General features: G+C 47.5%; 1 protein-coding gene across 4 annotated transcripts in view; it reads left to right on the top strand.

The window, feature by feature from the left end:
* TMEM184B (transmembrane protein 184B) overlaps nt 1-26,904 on the top strand; it is a 376,027-nt gene that overhangs the window by 290,534 nt on the left and 58,589 nt on the right. For 2 of the 4 annotated variants that reach the window (XM_086963295.1, XM_086963301.1), the window contains exons 7-9: nt 8,523-8,692; nt 13,453-13,647; nt 15,482-15,511. In XM_086963295.1, coding sequence (XP_086819421.1) covers nt 8,523-8,692; nt 13,453-13,647; nt 15,482-15,511 — 395 coding nt within the window. The remainder of the gene's footprint in view (nt 1-8,522; nt 8,693-13,452; nt 13,648-15,481; nt 15,512-26,904) is intronic. The other 2 variants (XM_086963308.1, XM_086963312.1) reach the window with 1 other exon arrangement.

The following is a 26,904-nucleotide window of genomic DNA, read 5'->3' as shown; positions in this document are numbered from 1 at the left end:
TGACACTTTTTCAGTATCGGAAAAGACTGTAAAAACTCTGCCTATGCTAAAAGGTGTTTTAACAAAAAACAATGGCTCCTGTGGAAAATTACTCAAATAATATGGTAATGTTGCTGCACAATGGCAATGTAGGTGATTCGAAACCAGACGAAAGGCAAGTAGGTGGTATATACACTGGAAGAATATATTTGAATACCAGCCAAATTAATTACTGATTTTACACATATAGACAATATACACATATTATATACACTTATACAATTAGAAAACAGTGAATTTGTGTCCCAAGTGAATGATTTTAAACAAAAAACAACTTATTTACAAAAATTCATACAAAAAAGGAAAATAACATAGGGATTCTGTAGTGAATTCGTTTTTTGAAAAGAAAGAAAGCCGATCAGTAAGCTCTGCCATTGTGCAGCCGCCATCACTCACGGGATTGTCCAGAGTTTACGAATTGTATCAAAGAGCCAGCATCGTCTGAGCCCCTTATACTTCGGCCACCTTGTTGGCTGGAAACCATATTATTTGAGTAATTTTCCACAGGAACCATCGTTTTTTGTAGAAACACTTTTACCCAGGCTCCCAGTGAGTAGGGTTCCCCTGTTAGATTCCTAAAAGGTGTTTTAAAGCATGCTGCTGAGATCTTTAAAGAACCTACTAGGGCGAGGGTGATCAACCCCAGGATTGACAAGAAATACAAGTCGGGGCCCACTGATCCTACCTACATTCAAGGACAGTTGCCTCTGGACTCCCTTGTCGTCTCGAATGCCCGGAAGAGGGCCAATTCTCAGACTACGGGTGATGCTCCTCCCCCAGACAAAGAATCCAAGGTCTTTGAGGCTTCGGGAAGAGGGTAGCAGCACAAGCAGCCAACATATGGCGCATCTCAAACTAACAGGCGCTTCTAGCGCGCTATGACAGGGCGCACTACGATACACTAGAGACCCTGTTGCAACACCTGCCTGATCAATACAAAGAAGGGGCTGAGATGCTAATTCAAGAGGGGAAGCTAATCTCCAACGCTTCCATTAAGTGCGCTCTGGACGCAGCCGATACCACTGCCAGAGCTATAAACACCAGTGTTATGCTTCGGAGACATGCCTGGCTCAGAATCTCTGGATTTAAGCCAGACATCCAAACCACCATCCTGAACCAAACGGTTAACCCAGATCACCTGTTTGGACCAGAGGTTCCGTAGTCCAGGCGGCTTGTAACCAGTGCGTGGGTGACCGTTTTTCTAGTTTCGGTGGGGATCCAGCGAAATGTTTTTTTGAGCATGCGAAGAATGTTGAAGCAAGATGATGAAACGGCGTTGACTTGTCTGGTCATCGAGAGTGAGGAGTCCAGGATGACGCCCAGGTTCCGTGCGTGGTCCGTCGGGATGGGTGCTTTTCCAAGGGCTGCTGGCCACCAAGAGTCGTCCCATGCGGAGGGGGAGGTACCTAAGATAAGGACTTCTGTTTTGTCTGAATTCAGTTTCAGACGGCTGAGCTTCATCCACTCTGCTACTTCTTTCATTCCTTGATGTAGGTTGGTTTTGGCTGTGTTAGGGTCATTGGTGAGTGAGGATCAGTTGAGTGTCGTCAGCCTAGGAGATTATGTTGAGGTTGTGTTGGCGTGCGATGGTCGCGAGGGGGCTCATGTATACGTTGAAGAGGGTGGGGCTGAGTGAGGATCCTTGTGGCACGCCACAGATGACTTCAGAGGCCTCTGACTTGAACGGTGGGAGGCGGACTCTCTGAGTTCTTCCGGCAAGGAACGAGGTGATCCATTCCAGAGCTTTTCCTTGGATTCCGATGTTTCTGAGGCGTTGTAACAGGGTACTATGACAGACTGTGTCGAAGGCTGCGGAGAGGTCGAGGAGGATGAGGGCGACTGTGTCTCCATTGTCCAGTAGTGTTCGAATGTCGTCTGTTGCTGCGATGAGTGCGGTCTCAGTGCTGTGTTTGGCTCGGAAGCCGGACTGTAAGGAGTCGAGGGAATTGTTGGTTTCGAGGAAGGCGGCGAGCTGGTTGTTGATTGCTTTCTCGATGACTTTGGCCGGGAATGGAAGGAGCGAGATGGGGCGGTAGTTTTTGAGTTCGGTGGGGTCAGCTTAGGGGTTTTTTAGAAGGGCGCTGAGTTCGGCGTGTTTCCAACTTTCCGGGAAGGTGGCGGAGTTGAGGGAGCAGTTAATGACGTCTCGGAGGTGTGGTGCTATGATGGAGTCGGCTTTGTTGAAGATGTGGTGAGGGCATGGGTCTGTGGGGGATCCTGAGTGGATGGAGTTCATCAGGCGGATGGTGTCCTCAGTTGAGATTGGGTTCCAGTCATTAAGGATGTTCAAGGGGGGTGAAGGTTCGGCAGAAGGTTGGGTGGGTTGGTCTTCGGGTTGGTTGTTGAAGCTGTTGTGGATGTCTGCTATTTTGTCGTGGAAGAACGAGGCTAAGGAGTCGCAAAGGGTTTGAGAGGGAGTGATGTCGTTGGAGTTGGCAGTGGGGTTGGTTAACTCTTTGACGATGTTGAATAATTCCTTGCTGTTCTGGGCGTTGTTGTCTAATCTGTCTTTGAATGCGGCTTTCTTGGCTGTCCGGATCAGTTGGTGGTGTATGCGGGTGGCGTTTTTGAAGGCGTCCCTGGTGCTGGTGTTTGGGTCTTTTTTCCAGGCCTTCTCGAGGGAGCGACAGAGTTTCTTGGATTTCTTAAGCTCATCGTTGAACCAGGGGGCGTTTTTGCTTCCTAGTTTGATTTGACGTTTTTTCAAGGGTGCTAGGTTGTCGGCACCGTGAGTTAGCCATTGTGTGAGGTTGATGGCTGCTTGGTTAGGGTTCGACGAATAGGCTGGGGGGTTTTGAAGAAGCGATGTGGAGATCTGTTCGATGGTGATTTTGTTCCAGTTTCTTCGCAGAGTGGGTTGAGGGTGGTTGTGGATTGTGGTCTTTTTGTAGGTGAAGTGAACGCAGCTGTGGTCCGTCCAATGGAGAGCTGTGGTGAGACTGAAGGAGATGTGCTTGCTGGAGGTGAAGATAGGGTCGAGTGTGTGTCCTGCGCAGTGGGTGGGGGTGTTAACTAGTTGTTTGAGTCCGAGGTTGGCGAGATTGTCCAGAAGGGTGGTGGTGTTGCTGTCGTTGTTCTTTTCCAGGTGAAAATTGAGGTCTCCCAGTAGAATGTAGTCCTCGGAGGGGAGGGCGTGAGGGGTGATGAAGTCAGTGATGTCTTCACAGAATTGTGCACGGGGTCCTGGTGGTCTGTAGAGGAGTGTGCCTTTTAGTGTGGTCTTGGGGTCGGTGTGGATCTGGAAGTGAAGGTGTTCGGCGCTAGCGAGGTTGACGTCTGAGCTGGTTGAGATGCGGATGGAATTCTTATGGACGATGGCGATGCCTCCTCCTGTTTACTTGGTGCGGTCCTTTCGGATGATCTTGTAGTCTTCCGGGATGGCTATGGTGATGTCTGGAGCTGAGGAGGCGTTCATCCAAGTTTCTGTTAGGAAGGCGACGTCCGGAGAAATGGTGTCTAGTAGATTCCCAAGGTCGATGGCGTGTTTGTGGACCGAGCGGGTGTTGAGCAGGATGCATTTAAGGTGGTTGGTGTCAGATCTCTGTTTGGTGTTTGTGGATGTGGAGTTGGTCTTGGTGCCGTCATACTTGCAGGAGTTGCAAGTGAAGGGTCCATGGGTGTGTCCAGGTGCGGCTTGGGCGCAGTTGGGGAGTCGGCCGGGGTTTAGTGCTAAGAGGGTGGAGGCGTCGTATGTAATGCGGGAGGGGTGGGTGGTACGGGAACCAGGGGGTCTGGCGCTGGGCGCGGATGGGCGATGACAGGCTTACCTTTGGCGCACCTTCGGCGCGCATGGGGCGCGATCGCTGCGCGTGAAGGCTGCGCGTAGGTCCTTCTGACATAAATGGAGAAGTGGAGGGGGGCGGAGCGTGAGAGGGGGAGCTGGGAGGCGGGAGCGTAGGGGGAGGGACGGGCTGCAGGCACAACAAAATGGACGAGGAGACAACAACAGGACCGGGTAATGCGAGCTGGCGGTGGGACACGGGCACAATATCAGTTTAAATAAAATGAAAGCAATGCGGAGCGTTCCTAAATGCAATATGCTAATCAGGCCAAGCAATGCGGAGAAATCACAGTTCACTTAATCGAGCAAACAGAGTAATGCTGAGCGCTACGCAACAGAGCGGGTGCAGATCCAATTAGTATAATTTCAATTATGGCAGTGGTGGGGGAGCAGCGCTACGATACCAGTAGCAGCGCTATGGATCCAGAAGGAAGGGTGGAGCGACCGCTTCACACGGAGTCAGGCATGGGTTAGTCTCAAACCGTCTCCTACCGACGGTTTGTTGTCGCCCAACAGATTGGCGACTGAGACTCATGCAACTTGCACAAGGCTTTTTGCAGGGCGGTAGGTATTCTTCGCTTTCAGCCCCCTGTGGTTTCCCTGCCCTCTGATCCTTTACTGGATCTCCTCCACATGGAGCCTGTTGAGGTGGAGCCTTTGCTGCCCCTTGGTGGGCCTTTGTTTGACATCCTGCTTGGTACCTGGGCTATTGCTCGCCGGCATTGTCCGGCCCCGGATGATCCTCTCTGCCTTTCCCTTCACCCTAGAGCTCAGGGTCTAGTTGTCCAGGCGGTTTTTGACTTACAGCCTTCCTCCACTTTACCGTGGTTACCTCCCGCTAGGGAATCTTGGTGGCTGAAGACGTGGTCACCACATTTTTGCCTCTGCCAGTGCGGGCATCCGTGCATTAAACACGTCTTGATTGTTCGCACGTGCTTCCTTTGCCCTTTGGGACTTAGTTGAGCTCCTTCTTCCTTCTCTCCTAGAAGGGCCCCAGGCTGAATTACTGCCTTCTTCTCGATGGCAGGGGAATAGCGCAATTTTCCCTTTGATTGTCCCTTGATGCAACTGACTCTGTGGGTAGGGGACTAGCCTGGTCGGTTGCTTTGCGCTGCCATGTATGGCTGCGCCACAGTCGTTTCCAAGACAATGTTCTGGATGCTCTTCGGGATCTAACATTCAATGGCGTGGACCTTTTTGACTGCCACGCTGATTCAGCTGTCTCCCGCCTCATGTCTGGTCTACCGTGACTTTCTGGCCTTGCGGCCTAGTTTTCTGCCTTGTGGCATCTTTTTCTTCTGCATAGGTGATGTTGCCTTGTTTGTTTTGAGTCATGGGTTCTTAACGTAATACCCAGATGGTGTAGGCAGTTGTTCCGCCCTCTTTGACTTTGTTCATTACAGCGGGTCGGCTGGTTCTGCCTTCTATTCAGTCCTCTGACTGTGACCTTATCCCAAGAGGACCCCCCCTAGCAGGGGTTAAGACTTAACCTATGTGGGGTATTTGCTGGCTATTATGTAGCTGCATTCCTACAAGGAAGGCTTTGTACGCTCCTATGAAGTCTTCCTCACAGAGGTTCTTCTGTGGATCAGTCTGTCCTCTCTTTCTGCTGTTATGCGACCCACACGTTGGCGTCACTCTATTGCACTTACAGTTAAAGTTAGGGTTGACGGTTGTCCGTAGTAGTTTGTAGCATCAGTAGGGGTTCCCTACCATGAGGCTCTGTCTCACCTGCCTTTCCGAGGGGCGTTTTTCAGCTTTGCTGTGTTCCTCTTCGTCCATAGTGGCTGCTCTTCTTTTCGTCAGCCATTGTGACTTGGGACCCCTTATTCTGTTCCGTTCAGGCACAGTTTTTCCGCGGCTGACGCCCTGCCATCGTATAGTGCGAGGGCGGAGCCGCTGCGCAACTCTTCAGTGTTTGCGCGTAGTGTGGGGCCACCCTGGTATGTTCTCTATCATATGGTGCCTGCGTTCTCTGTACCGCTTCTGCGGTGACTGGTTCTACCCTCCACTCTCCAGGATGGGTAGTGCTTTCTCGTACTTCAGCCCTGTCTGGGCTTCTCTATAGGCGGTGGCGTTTTCGCCACGTACGTCTATGCTGTACACTGCCTTGTGCCCTCCTTTTCTGGGCACTTCCCAAACAAGTTTTTTCCTATTTCCCTGCTGCCTTCCGCGTAGGGGTTTTCCACGCTTCTGCTTTGGGTTCCTGCTGTAACACTCTCAGGGGGAGTGTTCTCTTCAGGATACTCGCTTTCTTGGGTGGTCTTGTCTGTACAACCTTACGCCATTACGTTGGTCCTGACTGTTTCCACTTTCGTATCCTGCTCCATCTCCTCATCTGTCTAGCGGGGGACCGTAGCTCCTCCCGGACATTATCCTGTCCAACTCTGCCTAAACATGACTGTTGGTACTTATGGCGTACCCTTGTCTTGTTCTATGCACCACATCCTTTTTAGATGTGCGTCTTTCTTAATTCATATCTACTCTGTGCTCTTCCCACGACGGGGTCAAGCAGGCAATGTTCCTTGCTGCAGTGTCCATGGTCTTCGCCCCGGTTTTCTCATGGTGTCAGCTCTTTAGTGTGTGTCCAGCTTGCCGGAGGCCCCTTTTTACCGGTTGCCTACCAGGTGATGAGTCCTTCACATCTGGGCTGCTCACGCAGACCTTCTCACGAAGTTCCGGGGGCAGATGGTGCACCCCAACCTCTCGTCGTTGAGTTTGGCGGCATGGCTTCTGAGATAGTGCAATATGGCCACTTAAATCTTCCTGAGGATTGCATGGACATATTGAAGGAGGCTAAGAGGCTGCCTACTAGTACCTCTTATGCTTACAAATGGAAGAGGTATTGCTTCTGGTGTATGCCTAAGAAAAATGATCCTACGACCTGCAAGGAGGATGTCATCCTTCCATACCTTCTGCATCTGGCTCAGTCTGGCCTTAATTTCCATTCCATTAAGGTTCATCTGACTGCATTGACTGCTTACAGAAAATGCCATTCGCAGACGTCCTTCTTCCAGATCCCTGTGATTAAGGATTTTTTGGAAGGATTGAAGAAGGTGTTCCCTCCTGTTCGACTTCCTTCGCCGGCATGGAAACTGAATGTGGTGCTGTCCAGGCTGATGAAGGAACCTTTCGAGCCTATTCACAAGGCTTCGCTGCAGCACCTGTCTTGGACGGCGGCGTTCCTCGTGGCCATTACATCGGCCCGCAGGGTGAGTGAGATTCAGGCGTCATGTTACCAAGAACCTTATACTGTGTTTCATGCTGCTAAGGTTATTATGCGTACTCAGCCTAAGTTTCTTCCCAAGGTGATTTCTGATTTTCATGTTAATAAGACAATAACTTTACCAACTTTTTTCAAGAATCCTTCCACTCCAGCGGAAAGGTCTCTTCATTCCCTGGATGTTAGGAGGGTGTTGAAATTCTATCTGGATAAGACCAAAGACGTTCGCAGGTCCGACCAATTGTTTGTCAACTATGGGTCGGTTAGGACTGGTCTTGCTACTTCGAAGCAATCTATCTCTAGGTGGATTGTGTCATGTATCCAGCTTTATCAGAAAGCGAATAAGACCTTAGGGGGTAAGCCTAAGGCTCATTCCACCAGGGGCAAAGCGGCCACAACTGCTTTGCTTCGTAATGTTCCCATTGCAGAGATCTGCAAGGCTGCCACTTGGAAGTCGTCCATACCTTTGCTAAACAATACTGTCTGGACTCTGATGCCAGGGCAGATGCTCAGGTCGGACAGGCTTCGCTGCGAAATCTGTTCGCATAATAGTAGTGTTGTCTTTTTCTCCACCGCCGTGTTGTTTTTGGATGGGCTTGCCATTCTATTCACGAGATAATGACTATACACAGAGATCCCCTACTACAGAAGGAGTAGTTGCTTACCTGTAACTCCAGTTTGGTAGTATCTCTGTTATAGTCATAAGCGCCCGCCCTCCTCCCCGGTGGAGAAAGTGATGAAATGATGGATGCTACAGGTCTAGCTGATACACCTCCAAAAAGAACTGAAAGTGGAGGGAGTTGCTGTGCATTCTGGGATACCAGGAGAGTTCTGGAAAGTTTCCTTAAAGGCACGGTATCCCTTTTTAAGCCATATAATGTCAGCCTATGGGGGCTTGTCTGTCCTGTCCTTCCTCTCTATCATTCCAAGGATTTGGTGAAGGGGGGAAGTGTTCTCCATGGTGAAACCTGGCAGACCGGTCTAAAGTGGGATATTTTTGGAATATCCTTGCATTTCTAGTTGAAGTACTGGACAGTGTAGCCTTGCATGTATAGGCTGCATTATTTGTCTTTAATTTTCTCTTAAGTGTCTATGCAGTACTGCAAAGAAGACAGCTTAAGAGATTATTTTTGATTGCTCGGGGTCCCCGCACACGAGCTGGACTATTCACTAGATTATGACTATAACAGAGATACCCCTACTACAGAACTGGAGTTACAGGTAAGAAACTACTCCTACCGAAGGTAAGTAACTCGTTCAACAATACTACCCACAAAGGGTGATGTTCAGTAACAACTTACTGACCCTGCACCCTAAAAGCATAAACATCTGAGAATTCCCCTGCTGAGGAGCCAATGTTAAAAGTAAGTGATGTCTTATTTTACTATTGCTACCATTATATTTTACTGCCTCTTATGGGTGTTCTCTCTTAGGCTTCTACCCACTCCTCTTCCATGACACATTTGATTTCTCCCCCAGCGTGGCCAGTGGCTACCTGTACGTGACTATTGTGTACAACATTTCTGTCAGCCTGGCCCTGTATGCACTCTTCCTCTTCTACTTTGCCACGCGGGATCTGCTGAGCTCCTACAGCCCCGTACTGAAGTTCATCATGGTCAAGTCTGTCATCTTCCTCTCCTTCTGGCAGGGTGAGTACTTTCTATTTCTCCATTCTCCCTAGGTAGACTGCTGCCTCATCTTTTGTGCTACTGACACACTTCCTTTTGTCATCTGCATCTTTCTTTGCTGGTTCTTCCCCCTGCACTTCTTTTTACCCTCCTTGTCATCTTGTTACTCTTCTCTTTGTATTGGTTCCGCGTCTAACCTTTCTCCCTCACCCCTTTTGCCCATTTCTCTCATCCTCCATTTCTTTGTCTCTTGTTCCCTTTTGTTTTTCCAATAACAATTTTATCGAGTTTTTTAGATAACACAGTTCGATACTGGATTGTATTTGGCAATGAGATAATCAGTCGTCCCCAGCTCGAAGTAGCCCATTACATCACCATGTATTGAAAATGGTCCCACAGTGGCTCCCATGTTTAAACATGTTTGTAGACCACTTTCTTCATGTGTGAACAATTATCCATTTCCCTTACCTTGTCCCTTGCTGGGCTTGCCCCATCAGAGCACCAACATCTAGTGATATCTAGTAAGGAAGAACCACAATCTTATTGCTTTGGAGGCAAATAAATGTATGAATATTAGTCTTATAAAGCGGAAACTTTGCCCAAAGGCGTCAAGGCGCTGAGGATAGAGCCAAAGGTCACAGGTACATAGAGGGTTCCCAACAATTAGTTGGTAAAGAACCAGGTCTTCCAGGTCTTCAAGGCCTTCCGGAAAAGAGATTGGGACTCTTGTCCGGAGATTGGCACGGGCAGAGTGTTCCAGAGTTTAGAAACGGCAACAGAGAAAGCTCTTCCTCCCCACCTGGCTCTCCTAAACCTAGGTTCCCCTTTCCTCCTTGATATCCAAAATTCCCAATTTCAGTCTAAAATGTACTGGCCTTCTCGATATAGCTGACAGTTTTCCCTTTATAACACACCAGTACTGCTACCGCTTATGGCAGTCAGGTCCTTTTAGTAGCATTGCAGTACTTGTCTGTTTTGGAAGAAAAAAATCGGTGAAAGTTTGAGTTATGAAAGACAAACTCATCCTTTACCTCGACAATGGACCTCATGGTTGCCCGCCACAAAGTCCCACAGTCTGGAAATTCTAATGTGATCCTTTGCCTTGAAGCTGCACAGCAATGCTGAGTGGATCTCTTTTGTAAACCTACCCTCCAAAGTAATCCATCTCAGTGGCACATGCCATCAGCTTAGCCTGACTTTAATGACTTAGCTTAGATTGGTGAGCAGCCTGATGCCATACAAAAATGCCAGTAGGTGAGTTCCTTAAAATCTGAAACGTTCCTGTCTGAATGCAGGATTGCACCCTCGCCCCAAAATCCAGTAATTTGTAATGATCTGTGTTGCCTGATAGTAGACTTGCAGGTCAGCTATGCCTACCACTTCCCCCACCACCCAATCGAAGTATTGAATACATTTGCTGAACAATATTCTAGCCTGTTTGCCTGCCCAAAGGAAATTGTCAGAAATAAAGTATTGTTAAGAAAAAAATTCTAATGGTTCCCAAAGTGGTAATTATGGAGGATGGAAAGTATCCCTGGGAGTGTTACCAGCTTGAAAATCGCCACCCTACCTAAAATACTGAAGAGACTTGCACTCCATCTCCTCACATCCTTTTTCATTTTGTCGTGGAGGGTGAATAATTTCAGCGCCCAGCACTTTGAATATCATTGATACGTCCCCGAAAAGGTTCAGGATGACCATTAGTCTCTGCCCGCACACCTGGGATCCTTTAGGAAGGGAAGCATACCTTCAGGGAACAGGGTCCTCATACCTTCTTCCCACTGAGATACTTGCATTTAGCTTTTTTTCTGATCCATTAGGTTAGTGATCTATGAGTAAAGCAAATGAAGGGAGGGCTGGGGGCAGTCCTCTCTAGTGCCTGCGAAAAGGAGAAGGGCTTGGAAAGGGTACCATTAACTCAAACACTCACCCTGGCCCTGTATAAATGGCCAGAGCATAGGAGAGGAATCATGGACTACAATTTAATTTGTGCAGACCTTTATAGATGAAATTGTAAGTTAAACAAATGTTTTTTTGAAATCTATTAGAACCAGAGCATGGGGTGTCAAATTTCATGGATGTGGGCAGGTGCCGCCTTGACCTTTCTAAGACAGTGCCCCAGCTCAGCATAACCCAGTTTTGATTCTCTGTGCACTAAAGAGATGATGACTATCCCAAGCCTGGTTACATTCAACATTTAACAGATATTTGGATTCCACATTCTTGTGTGATATTGAGCAATAAAATGAGCAATGATCCAGGGGTTTCCCCTGCTTCAGAAGGACTAAGAGTTTGCCCCACAGAGATCCTCCAGAAAATGACCAGCCTCAAATACCTCATTAAACATGTTTAGAAGGTGAGAGGTCGGACAAGACTCAAATTTGTTTAAAACACACCAGAAAAACCATTCGGGCAAGGGTCTTCCCAGATTGTATCCCAATTCCCGCCTCCCCTACCTCCTCACTTTTAATAGTAGGTCTTGAGCATCTGAACCAGTCTCCGAAGGGTTCAGGTGGATAAGTCCTGTAACAGTTCTGTCTCTGTTGGCAGGTACACCTTGTATGGACACCTGTAGTGATAAAAAAGTGACTGTGATCATGTGGGCCTCGGCCACTTGCTGACCATCCACCGTGTGCGTCGCTCTTGAAGAAGTTTCTCAGTGAGCCAGTTAATAAATGTGTCTGCCTGCTTTTTGCCCTCATGCCTTCTGCATTACTGTGATGCCATCCACATTAGCCCTCGCCATAAATCGGTCAAATTTATATTGCAGTTCGGCCTCTTCCAGCAGACGATGGGGTGTGTGGTCCTGCGGGGCCTCAAAGCCATTCTCCACAAGCATCTCTGACTCCAGTGCTTCCATCTGACTCTCCTGTTACATATCCTTATTTGAAAGATATACCATAGCTTGCCCTCAGATCATCACTTTAATGGCCTCCCATAGTAAGGGGACAGATAGTACTGACCCAGAGTTAGGATGGAAGTAGGAGTTGCTGTCCCAGCAAGAAGTTGATAAATCCCCTCCATTAACTCCCAGGTGTTCAAACGCCAGATAGCACTCGTTTCCACCCACATGTGGCTTCGTTGCAGTTCCATTACATATAATGGGATTGCCCTGTGGCCATCAGAACCTGGTTATACAGTTATAAACTACAAAGAGTTCTGTTGGGTGACACCAAGAATTGTAATTAATGTTGACCATTCACCATTGATGAAAAAGAGTCACACAATGATCCCTTTAAAAGATAAGAACAACTTGCTTCTAAAAAACAAATCAGATAAAACCACAATTACCACACAAGCAGCAGTTGCTAAATAAATATACTAATTATCCTATACCTAATATTTCTTCCGCATGATACATATTGTTCACTTTTTTATATGCATATGATCAGCTGCCCATAAGACATACACTGCATACATCACTGAACATATACATGGTGAGAATAGCAAATCCCAGTGTTCACACTCAAAACTGGAGACCGTGATAACATATAAAATATAATGTCCAAAGATTAAAGTTTAAGATATCCTTATATCTTCGTTTTCTATCAGTTGCAGTAGCATTTCTTTCGCTGGGTCCCACTGACAGGACAAGGTCACCAGTTATGCGTTGCGTTTGGTTGCACCCCTGATCCACAGTGGGCCTTTGTCCTCCACCTACTCCTAGGCATCCTCAGGTGTATCAAAAAAGTGACCTTTGCCATTGAAAAGATCTTTCAGTTAAGCTGGGTTGTAGTTGCATAGAGATTAGCTTTTGTATAACTCCTTCCTATGAAGCATTTTATTTGTTGCTCGGTATAAAGAACCTAGGGATGCTCCTTTGTTGAGGCTTTGCAATCCAAGGCTGGTATGTGACTAAGGGTCCAATTTCTATGTTGATAAAAAGGGTACTCCTTGGGGACGCAGTACCCTTCCCGCCAACTTAATGGTCTGTACCCCAGATAGAAAAGTGGGCAAACCTTTTTTGTAACCACGACGGCTGTGTAGCCTCCACTTCCTCTGGTATACTCAGCACCCAGATGTTTCACTGCAACCTCCCATCCTCATCTTCCGCCATTTTCTCCTGGTGTTTGGATGTTCTAGAAGACAGGTTGCAGTGCTTTTTAATGTGTGGAACGAGTCTTCTACCACTGAAACATGACCCTCTGCTACATGATCATTACTTTGTGAACATCTTGTTAAGACAGCAAGGCTTCCTAGCCAACCTCTCCGATTTTATCTTCATTGGAGATGCAAGTATCCCTGATTGCTTGGAATATCACTGTGGCTGAGTTCAAAGTCTGATTTGTCATCTCCTCTTCCCTCCCTCTTACTTACTCTCTCCTGCTACCGCATCCTGCCCTCCCCATTTCCTGTTTCTTCTGAAACTTATATTTTATTCATCTCACCCCTCCCCCATTGCAAATTTACCCTTCCTCAACCCTACCCTTAATTGTCTCCCATCCTCTTGTCCTCTCTCTCCTTTCTTTTTCCTGCCCCTCTCCATCTAAGCCATCCTCCTTTCATCCTCTTCAACCTTACTCCTCTCACCATTATTTGTCAGGGTTATTTTCCTCCTCTCAGCCTTTCGTCTCATCGTCACTGCCCTTCTCTTGTTCTTGTCTTATTTTTCATCCTATTTTCTTTCACCTTTCCCCCTCATATTCACCATCTCACTCTTGTGCCTCCTCTCACGCTTACTCATCTATTTATTAACACTCCCAACCCTCACCTTTCACATCCTATCCCTTTTTGTATTCGTCCCACCAATCTTGCTAACACCCTCCTCTTTCTCTCCTCAGGCATGCTTCTGGCTATCCTAGAGAAGTGTGGGGCGATACCCAAGATCCACTCACCCGAGGTGTCAGTGGGGGAAGGCACTGTAGCTGCTGGGTACCAAAACTTCATCATCTGCGTGGAGATGTTCTTTGCAGCTCTTGCCCTGCGTCATGCTTTTACCTACAAGGTCTACGCAGAAAAGATGCTGGATGTTCATGGTAAGTTTGTGAGTGTGTGGTAAAGACTCCTCGCTTCCAACTGTATGTGTCCAGTACCCCAGCCATCTGTGGCTCCCCGAAGTTATCATAATTATGGAATCTACGTTTCATGTTTACAGTTGTAAGTAAGGGATTAAAAAATGTGAAGTGGTAAAGTGACGAAGGCTAAAAAAAGCCTAAGAGTCCTAAATGAAGTAAAGCAACTTGCAACTACAGTCGTAAGAGGGCTGCCTCTTGTGTGGCTGTCAACAACCACATTCTGAAAATGTGCTTCTTACCACCAACAGAACTTGGTTTTAAGACTTGGCTAGATCCTAGAGAGCTGGGGACCGCAAAGGAATGGAAACTGCCAAGAAAAAAGAGGGAAGAGAAAGCAAACAAACTTATGAGTGGAGCATGAAGGCAGAAAAGGGTTAAGGAATGTAAACAGTATTTGATCTGCTGAGGGTTACTGTGGGGAAAACGGAGGAGAAACTTCTCAGGAGTAGCGTTTGAAGGTGAGAGGGCAAAAATTGCTGAGGACAGCATGGAGACAAAACCGAGTAATACAACTTTGGGATATGGTCGAATGGAACAGAATAGGAACAATCTGATAGCATAGTGATGAGATCTAAGTGAAGCCGGCAGTTCTGAGGAAAGGGAGCAGTGGAACTAAACAAGCATGGGACAGAGGGGCAGAAGGAAGAGAAGGAGCTACTAAGCAAAGAGTGATAATAGTGTTGTGTAAAGGAGAAAGCATGGAAATGCAGAGAGGAGAGGGATAATGAAGGAGAGCAAGAGCAGAGAAACATTGAGGCAGGACAGCGTAAAATGCGGAGTAGAGTGTTTGTAAGAAGATAAATGAAGGGCAGCATGGTATTTGTAAGAAGTAACATGAAAGGCAACACAAACTTTTGATGAGAGGAAACTGATGGATAAAAACCGCAGAAAAGGAAGCACAGATTGTGAAGAAACTAGAGCTAAAAATGTGTAGAGATGAGAGCAAGGGCAAGAACTGCATGTTGGCTGGGGAAAATAGGGGGCAGAGGGATGGGAAAAGAGATTTAATCTGCTTCTAGGAGAGGGAGAGGTGGAGAGCAGTTTTGCTGTAGAATACACAACTAAGATCTATTAAACAGAAGATAAACTAAGGGGGAGAAAAAAATTGCTTTCGAAAAGTGAAGATTGTGAAGTAGAGTAAGATGGTTTGGGTGTTGTAGCGTATACTATATTAGTTAGCTCTCAAAACCTGCTTACCGGATAGGGACAGTGAGAGGTAAAGATGGAAAATCGGACTTAGTGGAAAACAACAGGTATATGTTATAGGTGGATGGGGGGCAGGAATTGCTTAGATAGTGGTGGTTAATCGGGCCGGAAGTCAAAAGGAGAATGTGGAAGAACTGAGGAAGAGGGGAAAATGGGGAGTGCTGGAGCTGCTGAAGGTAGAATAAGTGAAGCAGGAATGAACTGAAATGGAAAGAGGGAGAGGCGAAACTCCTGAAAAACTCCTGAATGTAGCTCATTAATTTATTATGCATTCACTCCCTGTGGTTCTGTAAGCCACATTTAACAGGGACAACAGTCACCAATGGCAAAGAGTTGATATAAACCTCTGCTGTGTTTCTTATCTCTCTCTTCATCTACTTTTCAATCTCTAGTTTGCTCTTGGGCATTTCTGGTTCTTCCCTATCCCCCTTACTTCTCTTTTCACTTCTTTTTCTCGTATCTCCTTTTTAAACCCTCTTGTCGAGCTTCTTTGTTCCTTTCTTTCTCTAAAGCTTTCCTACTCTTTTCTCCTAATATTTTTCTTCCTTTACTGTTTTTTTCTACCTGCCTCTCATCTTTGCCTGTGCAGCTCCAGTCCCATCATACGGCGGTTCATACGGTAGGTGCTGCTTCCTGTTTCTGAGGCTGTTCTGCCTGCTTTCATCTCATGTCTTTCCTGCCTGCACATCCATCTTCTTGTATTTGCACCGTACTTGTGCCTGCATCCTACACCGCTTGTTCCTGTCAGAAATCCAGTGTTCGAGGCATGTGGGCTGCTGAATTCATATCTGTGCATTGATCGCCGCCTAGTGTTGGGTCCTGATGATTGCACATTGTTGTCCTGGAAGAGTCTTCGAAGTATCACGAGATAGGTGGCTCCTCCCCCAGACTACAGTGCGCATGGGCATCCTCTCCATCCTCAGATTGTTTTTTTCCGCCATTGGGTTCGGATGTACTTTTCTTTACTCAAGTTCAGAAACTTTTCTAAAGGCCAAAAGGCCTTCGGGGTCCTCGGTATTGTTTTGATCGGTGCCGAGTTCTTGTTCCAGTTCTTCTTGAGCAGGACGTCGAAGAGAGCCGCGTGGCCTTTTCGACACCGGAGGCCTGATCGTTGATGGAACGGAGCCCGTTCAAACGATGCCCCCTCTGTAACTCGAAGTACCCGCACATCGATGTACACCCGGTGTGAAACAAGTGCTTATCACCAGAGCACAATGAGAACAACTGTCTAGCTTGTGCTCGATTCAGGTCGAAGAAGACGCTTAGGCTCCGACGCGCAGCGAGGCAAACTATGTCGAAGCCAGCGCCCGACCCGGTGAATATCTTCGAAGAGGACGAGGAGGTCGTCGATACTGAGGATCCAGAACAGCAGTCGGATCCCGGTTCGGAGCATGACTCCAATTATTATGCAGGCGACGAAGACGACGTCGAAGATGAAAACGTCGTCGAGGCAAGGGACGACGTATCCCCCATCGGAGCAGTTGATGACGACTCGAGCGATGAACCAGGCCCAATAGTGGGTACGGGGCCCGAAACAGACACTCAAAGACTTCCAAGGGCTCAGGTCGAGGCATCTCCAGAAAGCCTTAGCCAAGATCATGAAGAACATTCTATGGCCCTGCGTCAAGGCCAGGCTAAGAATATATCACATGAGCCATCAGTTCAACTACTCAAAACAAAACCGAAAGCCATCGAGTCAAAACCGAAACTGCTGAAAGCAGTCTTCGAGTCGAAAAGCTCGAACCCATCGGAGTCGACGAATAAAAAAGGTGTTGACGCCCCTGCAGGGTCAAAAGTAAAGAGTGTCGAACCGAAGATCGGTGCGCTAAAGTCCACCATTAAAACCAAGCACGTCGAACCGAAGAAGTCCACGTCGACGGACAGCGACACAAACAAGGGACTCGAGTCTCGGAAGGTTCTCGATCCGAAGCATCAAGTCGACAGGCCACAGCTCGTCAAAAGCCTCGAGTCGAAATCCAAAAGCGCCTCGAAGGACCACGTCGAGTCGAGGCAGAAGAGAGCGCCTCCGACGCCACAAGCACCGAAGTCGACGCAGGGCCAAAAACTTATTGGCGAAAAACCGAAGTCGGTCGGGCCTACATCGACGGCGGCCCCGAAGAAGGTCAGTCTGTCTAAAGGCACTATACCACCGATCAAATTTGGACTGCCCCGAACTGCACGCCCCAAGGCGCTCGACCCAAAACCTGGGGTCGAAACGCCCAAACAGGTGTCATTGGGAAAAAGAAGTCATCCTCTAGAAGAGGACGTTATGTACCAAGAGCCCTCATATGATGACCAGTCAAAGCTACATATCGACTCCGAATCTGGTAGACTTACTATTTATCAAAGGAAGATCAGGTCAGAAAATCCTCTGGAATCATACAAAATCCCACTCAAGAAGAAAAGGGATTCTGCAACATCACCTGTCCGTTTTGAGACTGTGAGGTACCATGGCCAGGACACTTCTGCATACTCACCCACACCCACTACTGAGGATATGGGGTATGACGATGATGGAAAATATAATTACCCTGCGGACACGGATCAGGATGACCAGACTCAAGCCTGGACAGACCCTGCTGACCAGGGGGAGTCACAGACTATTCCTGATACTCCCTCTTATCCTGTTAAAACTTCACCAACAGAAGATACAGCTGCGTTCAACGCTTTAATTGAAAGGACAGCACAAAATCATGATGTGGACATGCATGCTGACCCAGTTGAAGAGGACTTCCTGTTTGACACTTTCTCCACTTCAGAGAAATCTGTTAAAACTTTGCCAATGCTAAAAGGTGTCCTTAAACACGCAGGGGACATTTTCAAAGAAACCACTAGAGCAAGGGTTACCAACCCCAGAGTTGAAAGAAAATACAGACCGGCGCCTGTGGACCCTACCTATAATAAGGGACAGCTGCCGTTAGACTCTTTGGTGGTCTCTAATGCTCGTAAGCGCGCCAACTCACAAACTACGGGTGATGCTCCTCCTCCAGACAAGGAATCAAAAGTATTAGAAGCTTCTGGGAAAAGGGTGGCTGCTCAAGCAGCTAATATCTGGAGAATTTCTAGTACACAGGCCCTATTAGCCATATATGATAGGGCGCATTATGACACTTTAGAGCAACTGCTACAATATTTGCCAGAGGCCTACAAGGAGGGAGCAGAGATGGTAATCCAGGAGGGGAAACTCATATCCAACGCATCCATTAAATGTGCGCTAGACGCAGCAGACACCGCAGCCAGGGCCATCAACACAAGTGTCATGCTCAGGAGACATGCTTGGTTGCACATCTCTGGGTTCAAACCTGAGATTCAATCCACGTTACTGAATCAGCCTGTGAACCCTGATTTTATTATTTGGTCCTGATGTGGACGTAATCTTAGAAAAGATTAAAAAAGACACAGAGACAGCCAAGTCTATGGGTGCCTTACAGTCCCAACTGTTTAGAGGAGGTTCCTTTCGTCGCTCCAGTAATAGAGGAGCTACACAAGGCCAGGCATCACAACAGATTCCATACAATAAAGGGAGCACGCAGACCACCTATAATAAAAATAATAAAGGTGGATACCGTGGGAACAGCAGCAAAGGCAGAGGACGAGGGAATAACAACACCAGGTCCTCCGCCAATACTAAACAGTGACGCCTTGTCCCTGCCCCCGGACCATGTAACACCGGTCGGGGGGCAATTACAACAGTTCCTGCCAGTCTGGGAGAGCATTACCACAGACAGGTGGGTGAGACAACTTATTCAGTACAGCTATTATCTAGAGCTAACTTCCACTCCACCCAACATACCCCCAAGACACCGTCCTATGTCCGCAGAGCACATAGACTTATTGCAGCAAGAAGTTGTCAGCATGCTGCAAAAAGGAGCCATAGAACTCGTCCCCATACAGGAACAGGGTACAGGGGTATACTTGCTGTACTTCTTAATCCCCAAAAAGGACGGGTCTCTCAGGCCAATACTGGATCTCAGGCCCCTAAACCAATACATCTTATCAGAACATTTTCACATGCTCACTCTACAACAGGTTCTGCCATTGCTCACTCAGGGAGACTTCCTCGCAACACTAGACCTAAAAGACGCGTACTTCCACATACCAATACATCCTGCACACAGGAAGTATCTCAGGTTTACCATCAAAATCGGCACTACCAGTTCAAGGTACTACCTTTCGGGGTGACAACAGTCCCCAGGGTGTTTACCAAGTGCCTAGCAACAGCAACAGTAGTTTTGCAATTGCCGCCCTAAGTGCGCTGGGGATGCCCAGACGTGGGTCCCAGGCACTCCACACCACTTGGAGTCAAGCTAGCCGGGCTGATGAGAGGTGTTACCTCGAAACCGGTCCGGTCCTCGGATGCTTGATTCCGTTCTGGGAAGGACATGGCTTTTGTAGTTCGGACTGGACTGTTCCCATGAGGCAACAGGGTCAGTGCTGATTTGCATATCGCCATTGTCTAACCCAGGGTGGTGTGGAGTGCAAAAAAACGATGGATTTGGGCCCAGATCTTTTGACTGGGGGAGTGTGCGACATTGATCCACATTCAGTCCATCACTTGTTGTTTTTGCAATAGCAACAGTAGCGGCGCACCTAAGGAGAAACCATGTCCACGTCTACCCCTATCTGGACGACTGGCTCATCCAAGCAAAGTCAGTCCAGCAATGTGCCAGCCACATGTCTCGCACTATTCACCTTCTGCACAGCCTCGGATTCTCATTAAACTACGCAAAGTCTCATCTCCAACCCGCTCACGTACAACAGTACCTAGGAGCGACAATAGACACTCTGGTAGCAAAAACACAACCAAACTCAGCAAGAATCAACAGTATTCAATTACCGATTCAGAGATTCAGACCCCAACACTCGCTCCCAGCACGGGTGTTTATGCAGTTGATAGGCATGATGGCCTCCTGCATCTTCATAGTCCCTCACGCGAGACCACACATGCGTCCGCTTCAGGAGTGCTTAGCACGGCAGTGGAACCAGGCTCAAGGACAATTAAAAGACCTAGTGTTGGTGACCGGTCATGCATACAACTCTCTGCATTGGTGGAACCCAGAAAACCTTTGTAGGGGACGACCGTTCCAAGAGCCTGTACCACAAATAGTGCTGACAACGGACACATCTCTCCTGGGCTGGGGAGCGCATGTCCTCCATTACACAGTGCAGAGACTATGGACGACACAGCAAAAGAAGATGCACATCAACCTGCTGGAACTGATGGCAATCTTCATGGCAATGAAGGCGTTCAAGGTACATTTGTGCAATAAAGTCGCGTTGATCCGGACGGACAACATGACTGCCATGTACTACATACATAAGCAGGGAGGGACACACTCTCCACAGTTGTCACATTTAGCGCAAAGCATGTGGAAGTGGGCCATTCAGAGGAACATATTCCTCATGGCGGAACACCTCCCAGGCAGGGACAACCAAATGGCGGATCTGCTCAGCAGACACAGCCACCAGATGCACGAGTGGGAGATTCATCCCGCAGTGCTACAACCATACTTCCAGCAGTGGGGTCACCCAGAGATAGACCTGTTCGCCACAAGGGAAAACGCAAAATGCCAAAGCTTTGCCGCCAGGTTTCCACATCCGCAGTCTCAGGGCAATGCGATATGGATGAACTGGTCAGGCAGGTTTGCGTACGCTTTTCCCCCAGCTCCGCTTATACCACTAGTGGCACGCAAACTGCGACAACACTCCATGACACTCATCCTAGTTGCTCCAACGTGGGCGAGGCAACAGTGATACACCACGTTCCTAGAACTTTCCGTGGTGCCTCATCAAAGGCTGCGGTTAACACCCAGTCTTTTAACGCAGAGCCATGGAGACATTCAGCACCCAGATCCGCAACAGTTGAACTTGGCGATCTGGCTCCTGAAGTCATAGAGTTTGGTTACCTGAACTTGCCTCCTGACTGTATGAATATTATCAAAGAGGCAAGAAGGCCTACAACCAGAGCATGCTATGCGGCGAAGTGGAAACAATTTGTCATCTATTGTACCAACAATGACATAAATCCGCTAGATGCATCTACTCAAAACATCATATGTTACCTGTTACATTTACATAGATGCAATCTAGCCTACAGTTCCATACGTATACATTTAGCTGCGGTGGCAGCTTATCTTCAGAACAGGCAACACCTTTCACTCTTCAGAGTACCTGCTATTAAAGCTTTTATGGAAGGACTCAAACGAGTGATTCCTCCAAGACACCCACCTTCACCTGTCTGGAACCTGAACGTGGTTCTAACCAGACTAATGGGACCACCTTTTGAACCTCTACACTCGTGTGAGATACAATACCTAACGTGGAAAGTGGCTTTCTTAGTGGCGATTACATGACTTAGAAGAGTTAGTGAGCTACAAGCCCTAACTATTCAGGAGCCATTCATACAAATTCATGCAAATAGGGTAGTGCTACGTACAAACCCTAAATTTATGCCAAAGGTGGTATCCCAGTTTCACATCAATCAGACTATCGAACTGCCAGTGTTCTTCCCAAATCCAGATTCAGTGGCAGAAAGAGCTCTGCATACCCTGGACGTTAAAAGAGCTCTCCTGTACTATATAGACAGGACAAAACCTTTCAGAAAAACTAAACAACTGTTTGGTGCCTTTTCACCACAGCACAAAGGCAACCCCATTTCAAAATCAGGTATAGCCAGATGGATTGTTAAGTGCATACAAATTTGTTATCAGAAAGCTAAACGCTCATTAACAGTTCCCCCAAGAGCACATTCCACACGCAAGTTAGGGGCATCAATGGCTTTCCTGGGTAACATTCCTCTAGAAGACATATGTAGAGCAGCCACATGGACTACCATACATACATTTACCAAACACTACTGCGTAGATGCTGCAGCTGGCACGGGCAACCACCGCTAAGGGAGAGACTGCTATACATTCTATGCACAGATATGAATTCAGCAGCCCACATGCCTCGAACGGAATATGCTACTTACCAGTATGCATCTGTTCTTGGCATGTAGGGCTGCTGACATTCATATCGCCCATTCTCCTCCCCGGTGCCTGTCGCAGCTGTAGCACTCAGAATTATTCTTAGCTTGGACATCACTTACTGTATCATACTCCATCCCTGCCACAATGGCGAAAAAAGTATCTGAGGATGGAGAGGATGCCCATGCGCATTGTAGTCCGGGGGAGGAGCCACCTATCTTATGATACTTCGAAGACTCTTCCAGGACAACAATGTGCAATCATCCGGACCCAACACTAGGCGGCGATCTATGCACAGATATGAATGTCAGCAGCCCTACATGCCAAGAACAGATGCATACTGGTAAGTAGCATATTCCGTTAATGTGTCATTGCTAGGTGTTGAGCATATGGGGGAGGTGTTACTGTCCTGACCCATTGGGGCTTCAGAGATTCAGTAGGCTCCAGCCTTGCCCCTATTTCTCGCTTTGTAGAACTCCATATCATCTGACTTCTCATACAGCCAGTGCTCATTATCACTGAAACATCATGGAATGATCATGTTCCTACTGTGACCCTTGACAAAGTAATTAATGTCTGTTTTTTTTTTTTTGGCTATGTTGCACCCTCCTGTTTTAACTTAGTGCTGTGATGTGCTATAACCTGAGTGTTGTTGAATAATATGCAAATGCTGGCCCTAAAATACCCTAACTGTATATACATGTTTTCAAAGATCTTATGTGCATCTCATAAACCGTACAGAATGGTGTACTAAGACTACATAGTTGCAGACGTGTGGAATTATGCTGGCCTAACTTAATGGCATGGAAATAATGCTGTCCTGTGTGCTGGTCTAAACTGTTAAGAAATAGAGGCCATCACAGGTTTTATGGTATGGCTAGAGTGACCTATTATCCAGAATTTGCGTATTCCCCGTTGTCAGGCTGGGAGCCTTCAGTAGTTCATGTTAACATAGCGGTGAATATATACATTTAAATTACCATGAACTATAAGTAATCTATCCACCTCAAACTCTGACCAGCAAGTTGGAGAGACTCAGAGCTCCAAGTATCACAGAGGCACCAGCTGTTAGATTTTTTACCACATGTCAAGCTCACAACAGAGAACATTTAGAAGTCTGCTGTATCGACTAAAATCTTTTCCCATTCAACATGGTGGTTAGTCTTTCTCTGGGACCCTTTCTACTGCCTGCAGTTTGACCCTTTTTTTGCACCTGGGTGGTTAACCTCTGAGAGTTCCGGTTGGGGGGACTCAATTTCAGGCCAAATGCTTCATGTAGAGCCCAATTCATCTATGTGGAAAATACTCACAAGAAATGCATTTATTGCTTCTACAGATCTGGCCATTTGACTTAGAAATGTGACATTTGTCAAACGTTCAGCTCAAAAGCCTTTAATGACAGGGAAGATAGACTTCTTGAAGCTTTGAAAACTGCCTCTCTGGGTACTAGGTTGTGAAGAGTGCCTCTCCACCATCTGTCAAAGGGAAAAACTATAAATTAGGGCTGGTCAGAGCCTCTTTCTCTGAATCCCTTGTGACGCACCTTAAAACCCTCTGTCTACCGTTGAGAAACAGATATCTGGCTCTTGTGGTAAATCCCTTTAGAATACTAAGATTTCCAGGCCTGTTGATTTTATCTTGACAGCTGTGCTAGTTGTTTCTTACAGCTCCAAAAAACACTTTTAAATAGCCTTTTCTTCTAATTCCAAGTTGTTGGCGACCCTTCTGCCAGCCAGCCATTCGTTGTTTGTGTTGTTTACCTTTTTGTTGCAGGTTTCACAACGTTTGATGGGGTGACAGCTATTCTGTCAAAGACTCATTTTCGGATGTACAGCTTGATTCAAAGTAGATCTTTGCCGTCAATAATTTCGCTCATTCTTAATATGACAGTGACCCTTCTCCAACATTGGATCTTTTATATATTCATATGCTTGAATAATCCCCATTGTCAGACTGGGAATTCCCCCGTACATTAAAATAGCTGTATACACTGTAAAAATATGCAACAAATAGTACATCATGCAAACACGCCACAGGCTTGAAACAACACAGTAAGTTTAGTAACATATCCACCTCATTTGAAAGACCTCAGACTTCAGCCAGTGAGGTGGAAGGTCAAACCTTTACTCCCCCCTAGAGGCCATCATAGCTGAGACTTCAACTGCATATCGTGTGTGAGCGAGTCCCTGTCTGAGCTCTGCTCTAACCTTTCTGTGAACCTGAAATTGTTTCCATTTCATCTGCTCTGGATTTGTACCAGCCCTTTTTTCTGCTTTACTGTACTGTGAGTTGTTTTTGGGCAAAAATTGTTTCAAGTTATGTACCAGGGAGATCTTTGGTCTGACAAGTACCTGTCACACTGATGACCCACTGTAGGAAGGTGGACATCTGACTATGGTTACCCCCAACTTTTTGCCTAGTGCTTAGCTGGTTTCCGAATTAGTTGACCTGGGGCCCTGCTATTCAGGACGCCAGGCCCTCTCCTCTCTCTATTAAAATGGACTCCATGTACTCTAGGTACATACCAATTGGAACATGGATCACCTTGTGAGCCCCTGTACAGAGTACCCTAGGTACCCAGGGCATAGGTGCATCCAAAGGCCTACCAGGGGCTGCAGCACGTATTGTGCCACCCCTGGCCTGGCCTTACTATTTGACACAACTGGCTGATCACACAGCTGGGGCAAGGTGGTGTAATCACCCTTTGCTGTAGATATAGTATACCTATATCTAACCCCCAAAATGGACACATATACACCTATAAGGCCTTATCAATCCTGAAGGCAGAGTGCTTGGAATTATGTGAGATGGTGCTCTAGCATGAGCTGAGCCTGTCTGCAGCTTTCGGAACCATGTCCTTATAGCTGTTCCATGATAATGCTATACCATATACTCTTAAGTGCATTTAATCCTCGCGGTTATTGCTGACTTTGGCATAGCATTATCGAAACATGTCGTGTAGTGTCATACGCTTTGGAATACTACCCCCTCGCCAGTTATGGCGACAGGGGTAGCATTCCACCCTTCTAGAGGGAGAAGACATGTATGTAACTGTAACCCCGGTTAAAGATAACTCGAGCCTCAGCATCACAAAATGAATGCTTCTGTCACAGAGACAAGTCTGACCTCCTGCTGCTGGGAGTCCGTCCAGCAACGGAGGCCTGGACAAAGGATTTCCTGCTTGGGGAGGTGCTAGCACCACCCCAGACAGGACTTTGTGTATCCAGATAGGCAGGGCTGAAAGGAATGAGACATGCCTGGGGCACACAAGGTGTCCCTGTGCATAACCCCGGTTCAAACTCTGGCGCGAAACCGGACAAAGCATAGGGGGTGTAACCACCCCCCTTCCTGGTCCCACCCATGGGGGGGACCTAGTCATTAGTACAGCCCCCTTTAGCAGAATAAAGGTAGGAGCTGGTCCCATTCCAAATTAGATTATCCTGAACAACTTTACAAGAAGAAACTCTGGACTTCGACGTTCTGCTCCACAGAAGACTGAAGAAATCTCCCTTGTGGCCAAGGATTGACCACCCTGCACAAGCAGGCACCATCAAGCGTCCTAGCGGTTAACTTTGTCGTCCTTCCTGCCGGAACCAGACCTCAGAGCTCGACGAGACCCAGACTCCCAGACCTCTCCGACCTCTACCCACATCTGCAGCACAGCTGAGACCCGTGGGTGCGACGAGACACGTGGGACCGGCCATCTTTGAAGAACTGCACTTCGCTTCCAGCACGACCTGTGAGGCACCCTCGAGAAAGTGCTTTGGGGATTGAGAAGCCCCAGCCCGAGCAGCTCCTGCACCGAAGACCAGCCCTCCAGCATCCACGAGATCTGCGTGGGGCCCTTCTGCTTGATTGCTGCTCGACGCGTTGTCTGGTCACTTGCCGGCTGGCTAGTGGCTTCCTAGACGACGAACCTTGAAATCTACACCGCTGGTCTTGTTGCTCCAGACTGGCCCTGGCTTCCTTCCAAAAGAGAAGTACCCCGGACCCTCCTGGTCCGCACCAGACGCCATCTTCACTTGCCGTGTGGGTTGCCGTTGCCAAGGCCTGTTGACTCTGATCCTGGAACAGACACCGCCGACAGCGAGAGCCTGCGTGGGACAGCTCATGCCTCCATCCTGGTCGTCGAAGACACCTCCTGATTCAAGTGGCTGCAGAGTCAAGCGTCACCTCTTCACCTGATCGCGATGACATCATCTGGTTCCTTCCTGGTTCCACTCCGGTCACTGGCTAGTGACTTTGAACATTGTCCCCTCTGCTTTCGGGTCTCCATCATCTTCGATCCGCCCTTGGATCACTCCGGACATCTTCCTACTGGTTGCCTGCAGCATCTTTCTCCAAGGCTCCATTGACTTCAACGCGGAAACTCGACACACTTTCACACCTATGCACCCGCAGACCGTGGGTGAGGTAACGAGAGCATTTCGGTGCTAATAGGTTGATTGACTCTCCTAGTGTTCAGGTATCCTGTAGTTTCAGTCTCAACCAGTCGGAACTGTCTTTACTTACCTATTTTGTGAATTGTTCGTGCCCATTGACTTTACATTGAAACCCGCGTGTGTGTTCTAACACTGCACACGCGTCCCGTGGTCCTCCTTCTCCTTACCTAAGGTTAAGGTAGTGTAGCCCCAGCGATTCTACAGCCTCTGGGCATCCTCATTTCTTCTATCGTTCTACTTATACCATTTACTTAGTATATGGTTTGCCGTGCCCCTAGGGCACCATTGTAATTTGTGCGACTTATTGTATTTTTCTGAAGAGTATTGTTATGTGCTTAGCCCTCTGATCTCATAAAGAGTTCAGAGGTGTTTGTTAGTAATAAATATAATTGTTTATTTTCATAACAACCTTTGTGGTGTTCTTTCATCTGGTAATCAAGGGGTTATATGTGGTAAAACAGTTGGCTTCACATGCCAAAAGAGTTTAGCCTAAGACTGCTTTGTCCATGCTACCATTGGGATAGCTGGTCTATAAGGTTGACTTACAACCAATCACATATGGGTTGGTTGGACTGATACAAGGTGATCACTAGAACTAGTGA

The sequence above is a fragment of the Lissotriton vulgaris genome, chromosome 1_1 (assembly GCF_964263255.1).
Source record: "Lissotriton vulgaris chromosome 1_1, aLisVul1.2, whole genome shotgun sequence".
Taxonomy (NCBI): Eukaryota; Metazoa; Chordata; class Amphibia; order Caudata; family Salamandridae; genus Lissotriton; species Lissotriton vulgaris.
This window is presented reverse-complemented; position numbering and strand designations above follow the sequence as displayed.